Source organism: Pseudophryne corroboree, chromosome 7 (assembly GCF_028390025.1).
Source record: "Pseudophryne corroboree isolate aPseCor3 chromosome 7, aPseCor3.hap2, whole genome shotgun sequence".
Classification (NCBI taxonomy): Eukaryota; Metazoa; Chordata; class Amphibia; order Anura; family Myobatrachidae; genus Pseudophryne; species Pseudophryne corroboree.
Genome location: NC_086450.1, coordinates 325,293,369 through 325,309,505, shown reverse-complemented (window position 1 = coordinate 325,309,505; position 16,137 = coordinate 325,293,369). Strand labels below are relative to the sequence as shown.

Sequence of the window (16,137 nt, the reverse complement as noted above, 5' to 3'; positions counted from 1 at the left end):
GTGCTTTCAGCAATTGAATACAGTTGGAAGACACGTTACAATATTATTACAAGTAATTTTCTGCCGCTACCCACAGTGTGACTAATCGCCAGCTCATTGAAATCACACTGAAATCTTGCCCCAGGATTTGCAGCACTTAGGCCATGGGAAACTGGGGATCATTGATAACCAAATATTATAAAGTATTGAAAATGTTATAACCCTTCAAGTGGAGAATCTTGGCTACATACAGTTTTCTGCTGGGGTACACTTTTGAAACGATAAAGATCTCCACAATATGTTCAGATATAAAGTGGAAGGTAAAATACATAATTCAGCATTAAGCAGATTTTTTGTTAGGTGCATCCTCTCCACGTGTCCACTTCTTCACTCTTTAGAAGGCTTGATACTTATCCCCCAGCGTGTCCATGTAGGCCACGAAGCTGATGATGCAGCAATCTGAGTTACTTTGATGCCTTTGGTCCTGTATCTGTGTATGAATCAACCATTCCACAAAGGTCTTTTTTTTTTTTTTTGTAGAGCAAGTCTGCAGTCCTGTTCCATGTCTGTTAAGAGTTGACAGAACGTTTACTCGTGCTTTGTTCAAAGTATATACTTCATGATCATGAGCGCTACTAAAGAACTGTGTTGTTTTTTTAGTTGCTACATTTTATTAAAGCACATCAAACCATAAAGAGAGCAGTAACAGTACAGAGAATTAAAACCAAAACAAAAAAAACCCAAATAAATAGAGCAAAACACATTCAGAGATAAGGAACACGTATGTCATGTCAAGTAGTATTGTTGTTGTTGTTGTTGTTATCATCATCATTTATTTATAAAGTGCCAGCATATACCACAGCGCTGTACATTGAGTTCATTATAACACAAATACATAACATACAGTGACCTACAGTACTGTATAATAGAAGGAAAAACCATAGCCCTCCAGTAGATCTTACAAAAAGAGGTGTGAGGAACGACTGGTACATAAGATAGCAGCATGATAATTGTGCTAGGTAAGGTGTATGGGGGCTGGGGCTTCTGTAAGGCACTATTCTCACCAATCAATAATGACTGTTGTGATAGTAAAATGCAGATATTTTACCAGTTCCTTTGAACAAGTCACAATCACATTTTGAAACATCTGATAGTTTACAGATTCGTTATCACAAATGTAATGGAGAAACATTTCCAAACCAGCTAAATTACTTTGAGTCATATAAACAAACAAACAAACAAACAAACAAACAAACCTTTGTTTCATTGTTGGAGCCACGTTATGTAACAGGGATATGTGCTGTTAATTGTCACACATATGCTTACCAGTTAAAAAACAATTAAGTGGGAAAAAGTGTATTTAGTGCAGCAAGTCACTCAGGCTGTAATAATACCAACAGCACCCTGTGTAAAGGCCAGTACTCACGGCCCGATTTGGAACCGCTCAGCACAGCGCGATGTGTGCTGAGTGTGCAGGGGGAGACGGGGGGGGCTGTTAATTTCACGCAGCGGGTGAAATGAGCGACCTGCTAGATTGAGCCTTCACGACAGGCCAATCTAGCACCAGCGATAGCAATGCGCGGGGATGCGCATCGCTATCGCTGTGGGGGTACACATGGAGCGATCATGCTTAAAATCTAAGCAATCGGACTAGATTGCTTAGATTTTAAGCAGCGATCGCTCCGTGAGTACCCGCCTTTACACTCTTCATGATAGTACAGTAGATTAGAGTAATAACAGCTTTAATGGAACTTGATATTATTATGTAGTCATTCAGCATTTTGGCATTTCTAATGTCGACATGTTCATCCGTGAGACTGCACTGGCAACACTGTGACTGACTGTGACTTCCTATTGGAAGTCATACCTGCCAGTCACCTGCAGAACAGGCAGTCCCATTGGGGAGGTGTTTCCTCCCCCTGGGACTGCCAGACCAGGCTGCGATTAGCAGAGAGTTAGCTTCCTGTAGGAAGTCACTCCCTGCCTTTCAGTCCTAGGCAGCTGCTATGGGCTGCAGCCAATACAGTCGTGAGAAGCTGGGGTTTTGCACATGTGCCGGTCCCGGCACCTGTCAGCTACATTGTGCAGGTATCAGGACCAGGCGGCAGAGCCCCGGCAGCACCGCCAGCTGCAGCACCCCTCCTCCATCCAGGTAGGAGCAGCCGCTGATTTTAACCATGTGTCTATATCATGAATGTTGACATTCTGGTGTAGAAATTATAAATGTCTACAGTCCATGTTGACATTCTGACTGCATACCCTTTAAGGTATTGTAATTACATTATGGATTACTATTATAATTGGTGTACTAATTGATACTAATGTACAAACATAACATTTAAGAACGTCATAGATGGTGTCTATTTTGTGGGGATAAAACTTTTCACAGTCATTGTTAGATGCATATTGTTGAAACCTATAGTTGTATACACGGGATGTAGTCAGGATGCCGGCGGTTGGGATCCCGGTTGTCAGAATACTGACGCCAGGATCCCAACCGCCAGAATGCCAGCAGCGCCGCCACAGCTATTCCCACTCCTGGGTGTCCAAGACACCCATGGAGTGGGAGTAGAACCTGTGGCGAGCGCAGCGACCCACTGTGCGTGCAGCGTGGTGAGCGCAGTGAGCCCGCAAGGGGCTTCGTTGTGCTCACCCCCTGTCAGCATTCTGGTGATCGGGATCCAGGCGTCGGTATTCTGACCACTGGGATTCTATACTCAACCTGTATACACAGCGTTTCCACCTAAATCTGGTTTAAATCCAGACATTTGACCTGATTGCTAATACCCATCCCCTATTGTATCCATCCCTTGATCTGCCTGAGTTGATCCTAAAACACATGCTTTTCTGGCCTGTGAGGCATTTCTCAGTTTGGGAACCCTGGGATATTCTGAACGAAGGCGAGTGATTTGATCTAGAGATACCACAAAGGGAGTCAGAGCTACCGTAATAGGTTCTTGATGCGATACAGAAGACATATACACAGTCTAAAAGTATAGATTTGGGAGATAAATACAGAAGCTGGGCTATATTTAAAAGTATTTATAAGGGTCCCTTTTAGTAACTGTTTTACTTTGTTGGTTGCTGAAGGTTGTATGACATCTCATTACTTTTATCTTGGTTACTATGGAGACGCAGCCTCTTGTCTGTATATTTCCATCCCAGATATCCTGATGTACAATTTCTCAGCACATATACAGTATGTTTTCTCTCTTTCTGGCTGCCCCTAAAGCTGGTTACACACTAGGGGACATTTACTAAGCAGTGATAAGAGCGGAGAAGTTGCTCCATCAACCAATCAGCAGCTCTGTATCATTTTATAGTATGCAAATTATAGATTGATCTTCAGTGCTGATTGGTTGCAATGGGCAACTTCTCCACTGGATCACTTCTCCGCTCTTATCACTGCTTAGTAAATGTCCCCCTATAACACTATACCAGTGGTTCCCAAACTGTGGGGCAGATGTATTAACCTGGAGAAGGCATAAGGAAGTGATAAATCATTGATATGTGCAAGGTGATAAAGGCACCAGCCAATCAGATTCTAACTGTTAATTTACATATTGGAGCTGATTGGCTGGTGCCTTTATCACCTTGCACATATCACTGGTTTATCATTTCCTTATGCCTTCTCCAGGTTAATATACATCTGCCCCTGTGTGCCATGGGTTGGTGATCCAGTACCGACAGGGCCGGTTCCGGGGCTTCTGGCGACCCGGGCGGCATTAGGGGGCGTGGCTTCATACAGGGGGCGTGGTCAGTTACGCCCCCTGTACTGTTGTAGGATGTGCGGTGCACGATGACGTCATCGCGCACCGTACAGCTAAGGTCCTCTCCACGAAGGTAAACTAGACGCTAAGCGTCTAGTTCCCTTCGTGGAGAGGACCTCTGCTGTGCGGTGCGCGATGACGTCAACGCACACCGCTCATCATTACAGTGAAGGTCCTCTCCAGGAAGGGAAATTAGACGTGTAGCGTCTAGTTTCCCTTCACAGCGGGCAGCCCACGAAGGGAAACTAGACGCGTAGCGTCTAGTTTCCCTTCACAACGGACAGCGGGCCGCGGCAGCGGGGGGCACCACAGCAGCAGCGGATCTTGCCATGGTGCGGCGCCCTCCGGATGGCGCCGGCGCCCCGGGCAAAAGTCCTGCTTGCCCGTGGCAAGATCCGCTACTGAGTACCGAATAAGGTCAGTGTGATATGCAAAATCAGTGGCAGTGGCTGCCAGTCAAAGCTACACTGTCCACCACCACATAACTGCACCTAGGGATGACGGGCAAGCACAATATAGGGCCTCATTTATTGAGGAGTGATAAAACTTGTTGTGAATGATAAAACTCGTTGCGTATGATAAATGGTGCCCCAGCCAATCATCTCCCACTACAGCAGCAAGGCTGTAGTTAGACACATTGGATCTAATTCAGACCTGATCGTATATATGCTAAATTTAGCACATCTACAATCAGTCACACAGACATGCAGGGGGAACGCCCAGCACAGGGCTAGTCTGCCCCGCATGTCAGGCCCTACCCTCCGCACAGTACAAAAGCATCGCACAGCGGCAATGCTATTGTACAGGAAGAGTAGCTCCGTGCCAGCGCAGCTCCTGCGTGCTGGCAGGAGCTACTCATTGCTGTGAGGGTTGCAGCGGCTGTGTGTGACATCACGCAGTTGCCACAGCCCCCCCCCCCCCCAGCGGTCCGGGCACGCCTACATTGCCCAGACCTCGCCCCCTAAACGGCGGCCAAACGCCGCTGGCCCACCCCCTCCCACCCAGCGACTGCCTCTGCCTGTCAATCAGGCAGAGGCGATCGCAGGGCTGAGACAGCCGTTGGCTGTCTAGCATGCGCCGGTGCACTGCGGCAGCGGCGCATGCATAGTTCAGACCTGATCGCTGCTTTACAGAAACGCACAGCAGCTATCAGGTTTGAATTAGCCCCATTGTACAGCCCCTTTTCCTCATACGGTAAAAAGTTACCCGGTACCACAGGCCTGGCCAACCTGTGGCTCTCCAGCTGTTGTAAAACTACAAGTCCCATCATGCTTTGCCACAGTTTTGCTATTTAATGCTAAAACTGTAGCAGGGCATGCTGGGATGTGTAGTTTCACAACATCTGGAGAGCCACAGGTTGGCCAGGCCTGCAGTACTGCATATTAACTCATGGAATCCAGGATAAGTTCCTAGAGCTGTGAGTTAGCTTCACGGCACCCGCGATCAGGGCAGTTATCGCAGATTTCTTTTTGACCCTCCACAGACTCAAACATAAATCCACATTAACTGCAGCCTGCAGGCTTATCACATACTGCCACGCTGAATAGCCCTGATAGATCAATTAGAATGCGGCTAATTGAAATAGACCCTTAACCCCTTCGGTGGTATGCCCAGAAATCTTCCGGGGTAGCTGTAAGGCACCCGGAAATCAGCACTGGGGTTGGCGATTTCCACAGGCGATTGTCAGGCGATAACCTCGCCCTTCCCCGTCACTCGCCCCCCCCCCTGCACCTTCCCCACCACTCCCACACCAATTTAAAAACACCCCCCAGGGTGTGTTTTTAAATTGAAAACTCGCCACTGAAGGGGTTAAGGGGGGTACACACATAGTGATGTGTGCTTAAATTCTAAGCAGTCTGACTAGATTTCTTAGAAATGAAGCACACATTCCTCCATGTGTATGGCCCTTAGCGATGCGTGGCCCCGCACGTTGCTATCGCTGACTCTAGATTGGCCTGCATGCGTGCCAAATGTAGTTAGAGCGCTCACTTCACCGCTGTGTGAAATGAGCGTCCCCCTGTCCGTCCGTCCCCTCGCTAGATCGCACAGCACACCTCTCTGTACACATCGGTACATGTGTACCTCCCATTAGAGGTTTCTTCAGAATCGTCCCTGTTACAAGTGTTAACTTTGTTCACTAAACTGTAGATGCACATCACTCTATTACACTTCTGTCTACTCCTCTTTATAGTTATATGCGTCTAACTAACATGACAGAATATTTTGGTGCTGTATAATCAGAACTTAGTTTAAATTAGGCACAGTTCTGTTTTGCTAAAAACTGTGCAAAATGCGCATTGTTTGGTTAATGAGCGATTACTTTATACTTGAATTGAGAAGATCAATATAGGACACTCTGGGGACCTCAATGTGTCAGAACCCACTGCTGCAGGTATAAACTCAAGTAATTATGGTGACATTGGAATGAATGAGTTTGTGTCTCTTGCCTGTTTAGAGGCAGGAAAACACATGTATTTTAATGTCAGTGGGTTCTAGATTTTGTGCATCTTCAGTTCATCATCCTTGCGCTTACTTGGGTGCTGGAGCCATTATTCCCTGCATTAATATGACCGATAGAATCTTTCCAGGGAATGGAATTTGTTTCAAATGTGGTTTTAGCTACAGGGAATAATGCAGGATTATTAGTCCAAACAAATGAGAATCGCACAGCAGGAGCAAAGTGATCTTTGTGATGTCAGTTCTAACTTCAACCATCCCAGCATTGTCACCAGTTACAGTAGCTGTAAATAAAAGCAGCAAGTGCTGTTATTCTGTGAATGTCACATTTGTGCTCGCTGTGTTATCTTCAGCTGCTTATTTCAGATTGTTTGAATGTATTGGTCACAGACTGTTCCTCTTGCTTGTGTGTTATTTCCCGTGTTAGAAGTAATGTCAGCATGTGGTACAGTCATCTGATCGTTATTGTAGCTAAGCCTTGCCAAAGGCTTCCGAATGGGCCTTTGTCTGGAGACACGGCTGATATAGACGTTCATTGGTTTTACTGTGAGATGATACTAATATACATTTGCTGACAAATACTGTATTAATTAGGGAGCAAACTACTCATATTAAAAAAAGATAAAACACACATATCCTATTGTAGCTATAAAGACACCATATATTAACTTGTTTTAAATGCCTTAGCACTGTGCAATAATTCTAATTATCCATATCCCCTGACTCAAGGCTCTTTACAAGCCTTAATTGTAGGAAAGTAAGCATGTTGAATGCTTTCTATGTTGTAAATATAATCCTATATATTACCGATAATAATTTCCTCTCTAGTAGAATTAGTACATGGCAGTCCTCCTCATACTTATAATGAGACCACTGTTTACTTGATGCTCCCCTTCACCATGTCATCTATCTGACCTCCCTGGAATTGTATCACATGACTCAGGTCAAGCAAGATGACATGAAGTTTGTGAAGGGGGAAGGGGAGGGTGGCTTATAAATGGCCACCCACTCTGCCTGCCTCCCAAAGACCGCAGAAAGCCGTGATGCTTAAAATTGGAGTGACATTTAAAAAAAAAAAAAAAAAAGATGTTTAATGACTGGAAGTGTAATGTACATTGGATGAAGAAAGTTGTAAACATTTTCAGCTCTGATCATTTCCTTAATTTAAAAAATAAATAAAACAATAAAGGAACAATGCAATTGTTTTTAACGCGGCTATAAGTTTTGGGTGCCCGGCGAAACAATTCAATTGTTGCTCCATTCACGGCTGCGCACGTTTTAGCTCGCAGCCCCCAGAGGTGTCAAGCTGAAATGTGCAAAAAGTCGGCTGTTTGGGCGCCTAAGCAGCACTTTTCCCATTGCGCCCATTAGTTTAGTCGGGTTAAGCCGCTTTATTGGGTGCAATAATTAAAGGGCAACAAAAACAATTGAATTGCAACATTGGGCGCCCATTAATTATCGTCACTTAAAATAATAGAATTCCCCCCCTAAATGTATGTCAGCAAATGAACACTGTATATTATTAAATAGTATAAAAGCAACAGTTTATTGTAAATAAACAATTTTATCTATGGCAGTTAAAAGCATAATGGAGCAGATGTATTAAGCCTGGAGAAGGCATAAAGAAGTGATAAAACGGTGATAAATGCAAGGTGATATGCCATCACGAGCGGTTCTAGGCATGGGCAAGCAGGGTGGGCGCAGTCACCCCAGAGGCGCCCACCCGCACCCCGCATCCTGCTCCCCGGCTGCAGCAGGCGTCTTGGGCTATGTGGGCACCCGCTGCAGCCAGCGCCACTGTCAGACGCTAGAGGTCATAATTGACCTCTAGTGTCTGTGCGGCAATATGGGAGAGACGTCATGATGTCTCTCCATTATACCCCTTTCACACCGCAAACCTGGGTCTGACCCAGTATTTTGAAACCGGGTCTGACCCGGGTTGGACACAGGTGAGACTCTTATATACCCCTTTCACACTGCCAATGCCGGATCCCACCCGGGAATTGGAAACGGGTCCTTCCCGGGTGGGATCCGGCATTGGCAGCTGCTGCAGGCTTCCCCTACCCGGCAATATGCCGGGCGGGTTGCCATAGCAGCGGGGGGCGGTGCCGCCGGCGGCGGTGGAGGCAGCGCTGGGAGATGAGATCATCTCCGCGCCGTCTCTCCCTGCTGTAGCAAACGGGTCCCGGGACGCATCGGCCCGGGAGCCCGTTTACGCAGCCACTGACCCGGTACTTCGTGACGAAGTGATACACGAAACTCGTTGGGGCGTGGTCTGTCTGACGTCTCTCTCCTGCAAGTGTACTGGATGATCTGCATGATTCCCCAGCACGGTGGCTTGACGGGTCCTGGCTCTCTCACGGCCGGATACGGTGCTTTGTCCCGGACTGCGGTAGGCGATCACAGCTACAGCCTTGTGGAAAAATTCTATATCATGTGGTATTCAGCCCACAGTGTGGGAAATTAGGGTACGAGTCTTTGAATTACCTGTCCTGGATTATACCTATCGGTGTACTTTCCATTAAAGTATTGATTTGCACTATGAGCGCACCTTCTCCTTATTTTTATCTGTAGGGAAAAAAAAATAAAAATATATATATATATATATATATATAGAGAGAGAGAGAGAGAAAATCTGTTTAATATATGTTCAATTTGTATATTTTATTACCATAGATTATATCCTAATCTCTCGAAATATATATTGATATTGAATTTGAACTTGTCCTACTCCAAGAGGAACGCTGTATTCTGTGGCGTTGGCACATGATGAGGAGAGAGAGAGAGTGTGGGTGGGCGCATGAGCGGGCATGCACGTGGCATGACATCATCACGACACATCCCACAGGTTAGAGGAATTGGGAGTAGGATTACGTCAGTGATGCTGCACCATAAAAATGAATGACGGCCAGACTGAGCGGAGGGGGTGGCGGGCGCAATGGGCGGGAGGACAGAAATGAGCACACTCGGCGATCGCCGATACTGCAGCAGCAGCAGGTGTATGTGAGGGGGTTACAGACATTAGGGGGTGCCTGTGCACACCAGGCACCCCCCCTGCGCACGCCTATGGCTGAGCGATGTGTGCTGAGCGTGCGGGGGGAGACGGGGGCGCTCATTTCACCCAGCGGGTGAAATGAGCGACCTGCTAGATTGGCCTGCACGGCAGGCCAATCTAGCACCAGCGATAGCTATCGCTGTGGGGGGTACACACGGAGCGATCATGCTTAAAATCTAAGCAATCTAGTCAGATTGCTTAGATTTTAAGCAGGGATCGCTCTGTGAGTACCCCCCTTTAGTGAGATGTGCACCATTGTTTAAGGAAGAAAAGGTCAAGGTATTCTGGCACATAGATGCTACAGTAGTGTGCACGGAGTCTTATTTTTAAGTGTCTGGTTTGTATTCCCTGCAAAGTTATGTCTTTGGTTAATCAACATTGTGGAATGAATTAGAGGGCTGCACTTATCACACAGTGCTCATTAACCTCTTCTGTGTACTTACGGGGCTTTAAGATGGAATGCTGCAAATAATTTGTTTTTATTACATTACAACATTTGTTTACACGCGGTAAAGGGTTGGCATGTTTTAGCGAGTATCTGATGAGCAGACACTGTCCTGTACATTCTTTGTATCTTTCTGTTACTTTTTATGGGCCCTACACACTGGCCCGTTAGGCTTGTTTCGCACCTGCATTTTGGAATCAGCATTCCGTGCATTGAAAAAGGAAACAGCAGCTATCTGCTATTCATTCATATCAACAAGATCCTTGGGATCTGATCTTTGCTGGCTCGCTAGCTTTGTTCCACGCGTCTAATGTTAAGAATCACTAACGCACTCCTGATTATTTTTGGACCTTTTTAAAGAAGCTTAAATCCTTTATCTGTAAAATGCAGGGTAATGTAAATTAATATTGCCCACACACGGAGCGGGATGTTCTAAGCGGAAAATGCGGTAAACCCCCTGTTTACCGCATTTTCCTGTACTATCCCCCGGACGCGAGGTCAGCGCCGCGGCGGGGTTCGCCAGCTTTAGCTGGCGATAGTCCATAGAAGCCTATGGGCTTCTCTCCGCGGCACTGTGTGAGGGATCCGATCGGATCCCTCTCAGCATGCTCTGCGGCCGCCCCCGTCACCCCACGCATGCACAGACTGACTTCTGGGGCCGCATCCCGGAAGTCAGGCTGCCGCTGTGCATCGCGGAGGACAGCTCTTATCGGTAGAGCTGTCCTCCGCAACGCTGATCGCATATGTTAGAACATATGCGATCAGCATCGTGGCGCAGGGTGGCGATTTACATTAGTATATCCCGCCCACGGTGAGATGAGCCTATACAATGTGTGCTATGCGATTTGGACTAATAGGCCCTACACACTGGCCGATATTCCTCAAAGATATGAACGATCTCATTCATTATTGAACGAGATAACGTTCATATCTTTCAGTGTGGAGTCGCCGGCGATGAACGATGCGCGGCCCCGCGCTCGTTCATCGCTGGTTCCCCGTCGGCTGTGCATGCAGGCCAATATGGACGATCTCGTCCATATTTGCCTGCAGTTCTATGGAGCCATGTGATGGGGGAGTGAAGGAAATTCACTCCCCCCGTCACTGCCCCCCCGCCGCCGGGTTGCCCGTCGGCCGTATCTGCCGTCGGGCAACTCGGTAGCGGATCTTTATATGTGTAGGGCCTATAAGTGGTATGCAATTTGAACTATTATACATGTGATTTGAACTACACCCGATTTTGACTACACTACAATATGTAATGTATGCAATGCAGTACAAAAATACCTGACTGCACATACTATTTTGCGTTGCGATAATGACTACGTGGGAGTGCGCATCGCAAGTGAAAATAAACATGGTGCAATTTGAACTAGATGTGATGTGATTTGAACTAAAAAGATCAAATTGCGCACGATAATCGCACAGTGTGTGGGCACCATTACAAGTAACCAATGTAAGGGCTACACCAATCATGCTGTTAAATCTGCAGTTTTTAAGTGCATTTAATGGGCATGGTATTGTTTATCCACATGACATAAGCCATTACTTAATGACTGGCAAGTGTGAGTCAGCTTATTGCTAACCACGTCTCCTCCTCTTTTTTTCAGTGCTTCAATTGCGTCTGCAACAAAGGCGAACAAGAGAACAACTTGTAGACCAGGGAATCATGCCACGTAAGTCACCCAGAAATATTGTACTCCTTCACATAATTGAGTAAGAAATTGTCCTATATTATTCTATATGAAAAACAAATTATCAAATAGTTTAAAAATGAGAACATTCTCTTATGAGAACTCCACACCTGAAGAAATAGTGGTGTTGCTTAAAAAGGGATTTTGTTTTATGCTGGACACTACAATTTACTGAAAGAACTCCTAATACATTAAATAGAACTGCTTCCCTAAATTGGCTCTTTAAACCTGAGAAACACACTGCTGTTGCTTTTGACATTTTGCACACCTCCCAACATTGAGAGATCCAGAATTGTGATAGGCTAAGTCCCGCCCCAAAGCATCCAAACTCTTCCCAGATCATCCCCAAAATGTCAACTTTTGGATGATACTCCATACTTTCTTGCATATGTCTCCACACTTTGAGTTCTATGATTATAGACTGACCCACCCAAATCAAGACATATGGGAGGGGTTAGGTTGTGAGTAATTAACCTTTCATAGCAACATATTAAAGTAATTGGGCCACTCACGGAGCACTGGGCTTCCTCCAAACTCTCACTTTAACGTGAATAATCTGCTATGTGCGTGTACACATCAAGTATTGGCTGTTTTAGCAGGGCACCGCTAAAGGGGTAGGGCACATTTTGCCCTTAAAATTCCAACAGGACAAGTTGCCTTGCTAAAACAGCATAGAGTGAACACTACGTATTTTCATGAGATATAACTAATTTTATGTATAATATTTGTCAATAAATAGACTTTTATTTTTTTATTTTATGGTTTATATTTGCAAGGATTTTTAATTTTCTGTACTTTTTAGATTGTTGATTTACTGTGGCTACATAGGTTTTATTGGTTCAGAAACATTTTTGCTTTTGTATTCATTATTACACATTTTTTTTTCTAGAAGGTTATTACTTGGCAGATATTATTTATAGTATGAGAATTGATTGATTACCACACTCTATCTGATGTAACCTTTTTGCATTTAAACTTATACAAGGATTGAACAGTTACTGTAGAAAGTGACACTATGGGGGACATGTACTAAGCAGTGATAAAAGTGGAGAAGTGGCCCACGGCAACCAATCAGCTGCTCTGTATACTTTTAATGTATGCAAATTATAAATGTTACGTCAATGCTGATTGGTTGCCAGAGGCAACTTCTCCACTAGCTCACTTCTCCATTTTTATCACTGCTTAGTACATGACTCCCTATATTCTAAATAAAATATTATTTAAATTTTTAATGATCTTTCTATTATTTAATATCTCATAAAAATACGTTATTAGTGGATCTCCTATTCCCCGCGGGCCACCCCATATATTAAGCAAGTAATACAATATTGACACATTTTTAAAATAATAATGCTTAATATTTAATGATATTTTATATGATCTTCCAAATCTTATTTGATTTGATTTGGTTGCTCTACATATTTATATCGATCACTCTTCCTTTAAAAATAATAGCACCCTGTGAAAGTCTAATTTATTTTATTGACCATTTACATTGCAATAACAGCAATTTACAGTGCAGTGGAAACGTTTACATGTTCTAAATAATTCTAAGCCTCTGATTAAAACCAGGCTGAAGAAAGCTGAACTTCAAAACGTTTTTGTATTGTTTTAATGTCTTATTCATACTGTATTTTGGGAAACCAATGTAAATTGATTGCATTGTAAAAAGAATAAAATAACAGGACATTCCATTAGGACTTTCGTGTTGGAGTAGACAGAGGAATTAGCGGTGTTCATCTGAATCAATAATAGCCCTTTGTTCTGAGATGTCTAGACATTCAACTCTACCTTCATGACTAAACCACTTCTGTGAATATCTAATGCGTGACCTTTAAAGCACATGAACGGAATGCGAAGCAGTGTACACATTCCATTGGGAAAATCTGAATATGTAAAACCACTTACCTCATTGGCTCCTCCCCCTAAACTCACGCCACAACCTTATGTTTCTAAATAGCAGCTATAGTATGCTAATTAAAGGCTAGTCCCACCCATATCAAAACCCATTTTAGTTTGAATTACACATGCAAAATATAAAATGCTAAATATTATTTACTTGTATAGCGGTGAACAATCCAATTCCCCTGTCAGGAGCATGCTACCAGTATAATAAGATCCTGGCTTTGTGCTATCTAGAAGAGCATCCAGTACCTGTCCTCACTCTTGCTGGAGCAGCTTTTTTATGCATAGGGACATTGCAAACCCTGGAGGTGTCCTAAATGGCTCCCTCTAACCGCTTTTCAGGCGTTGAACTGCTGCTGCTTACAGCACAGGCATGACATTATAGCCAAACACCACTCTCCCTTTTCAGCAGTAACATTGAGGGCAGCAGCCAACCGTTTCACATGTAAGAAGCTGCTGGCTGCTATTCCTTCCAGATGAGAATCCCTTATGCTAAAGTCTGGCGTCGACAGTATGTCATGTCTATATTATGTTGTTGACATTCTGATTGTCGACAGTGTAACTGCATCTCTTTTCCTCACACCACATAGAGGTAATAGACAGTAATGTGCGCAGTTGGACATGGTTGGGATGTCTGGTGGGACATTGTGCCGGATTGAAATCTGTGGGTGACTAAAACCACAAACTGAAACATAATTGAAGGTTAAAATAACATGACAGCATTAAAAATGTTTAAGATTTTGAGTTTAGAACCTAGGTTTGCATCCTGTGATGGGAGAACCTCCGGTTCCCCCGGATTCAATAGTGTACTTCATTTTGTAATATTTAACCGAAAAAGTGACCTATATCCTTAAAAAATATAACATATACATTACTAATCCTAAACAATGAAATACATAAACAGCAGGATAATATAAATATGGTTAGGTAGTATGTTTAATACATTTACACACATTATTAAAATTAACTTAGTAATTGTTTGCTATTACATGTGCATTGTTAGACATGGTTACATGTACATGTTTAGACAACTTGTCCACTGTGTAACTTTTGGTGTTGTGTCCTGGGTGTATTTAACCCTCCTCCTATCAGTAACACTGTAGCAATAACATTCTATGTAATGTGAAAAGTGACGGTTGAACTGGTTCTTTGAGTTTGCTAAGTGCCCCTGAGCCCTGCTGACCTGTGCAGTTATTGCGCTAATAAGTGACGTGACAGATAATTCTCCCTAACTACAGACTATTGTTTGCTGTAAACTTTACTGCATTTTTTTCTTGCCTGATGTTTTAATTAATATCCGTTTTTTTCTTGTGGTAAAATTCACCCGCTATTGTGCGAAAACCGGTATCTGGGATAACTTCCTGGATCCATGTGTTTTTGCGGCTGCGAAAAAACAGCACTTATCATGGATTTTGTTTCACCTGCCCCGAGGAAGGAGAAACATTCCCAGAAAAGTGCCTATTTTCCTGATCGTAAAACACTTGGATCTGGGAACTAATCCTGGATCCTTTGTGTGTTTGCACGAACATCAGTACATTTTTCCACATGGTAATTAAAATGGTAATTAATTAAATTGCCCCAAAAAAACCATTGGGCTAATATTCACGAAAGAGACAGGTTTGTTTTTTTTTCCTGAAAAAATTTACCATGGCTAATTGAATTCCCCCCTAAGGGGTTTTAGAGTGCAGATGCTGTGTGTCACTATGCACGGTGTGATGACATTGTGCAGCAGTAAAGAGTAGGAACCTGGCCGGCTTACTCCGTTGTGGTGAGAAAAATGATTGTGGCATGTGGAAGAGGGCACTGCTGGTATGTGTGATGTGATTATATCTGGGTACTAATACTTAGTCATGTGGTATAATTCTGGAAAGACACCACAGATGATGGTCATCATATGATGATATAATCATATTTAGACCCTGCTGATGTGGTGGGGCACCTGACACTGCTGGTATAGCTATGTATAAATGTATACTCATGGTTAAGTGTAAAATATTTTAAATGCTTGGAAGTCGAGACCCATAAAAAAAACAAAAATCTTGTAATTGTTTTTTTCTACTGGCGTGCAGTGTGACTTATTATTTAAAGATATCTTGGTGTAATATGTGAACATATATGGTCTTTTTTGGCAAGAAGAAGGCAAAACATCACTGGTGTCGTTTGTGTGTGTGTGTGTTTTGTACTATATCTGTGTGTCTTTCCATTCTCTTACACTGGCAGCTCTGATGACGATGTAGTTATAATCCCGGCAGGTGGGGCAGCACGTGATGTGAGGGGTTGTCCCTAAATGTCAGGGGTTACCCATTGGTGAAGAACAGTTAGAATGACAACCAGACAAGGCAATGTGCAGCAAATAATGAGAAATCCTCTGTCACAATATATGTATTTAGTAGGTGGGTTTAGTTTGTGCGCATAAATGACGGATAAAGGAATGTCATAGCCATAGACATGTTTATACTATAAGATATAAGATACCAGTATACGATCCAGCGCCATTACGTAGAGAACCAAGTCTAAAAATAAAAACTGAAGTGCATTTATATTACTTTCCTGGAAGAAATTTCTGTCTGGAGCCATTTTCGGATTTAGCCTAGTGATAGAGGTTGTAAATGTTGGACCCTGGAGCACATTGTAAAAGAGATTAAGGAGACTGTATTGAAACTTTACATCTGGTGATCTAATGACAGGACTACCACTGTCTAAAAAAAGTATAACTGGGTATAGGGCATAGTGTAAATACAGGTGTCATTAAGATAACAATGATATAAATATATCCCAGTGTCGTATATATTTAATTTTAATATATATACAAACCCACTATTTTTAGTTCATATG

The 16,137-nt window shown here is 43.6% G+C and overlaps 1 protein-coding gene across 3 annotated transcripts in view; it reads left to right on the top strand.

The window, feature by feature from the left end:
• MRTFB (myocardin related transcription factor B) overlaps nt 1–16,137 on the top strand; it is a 192,417-nt gene that overhangs the window by 76,293 nt on the left and 99,987 nt on the right. For all 3 annotated transcript variants that reach the window (XM_063934322.1, XM_063934321.1, XM_063934323.1), the window contains one exon: nt 11,314–11,379. In XM_063934322.1, the coding sequence (XP_063790392.1) occupies nt 11,314–11,379 (66 nt within the window). The remainder of the gene's footprint in view (nt 1–11,313; nt 11,380–16,137) is intronic.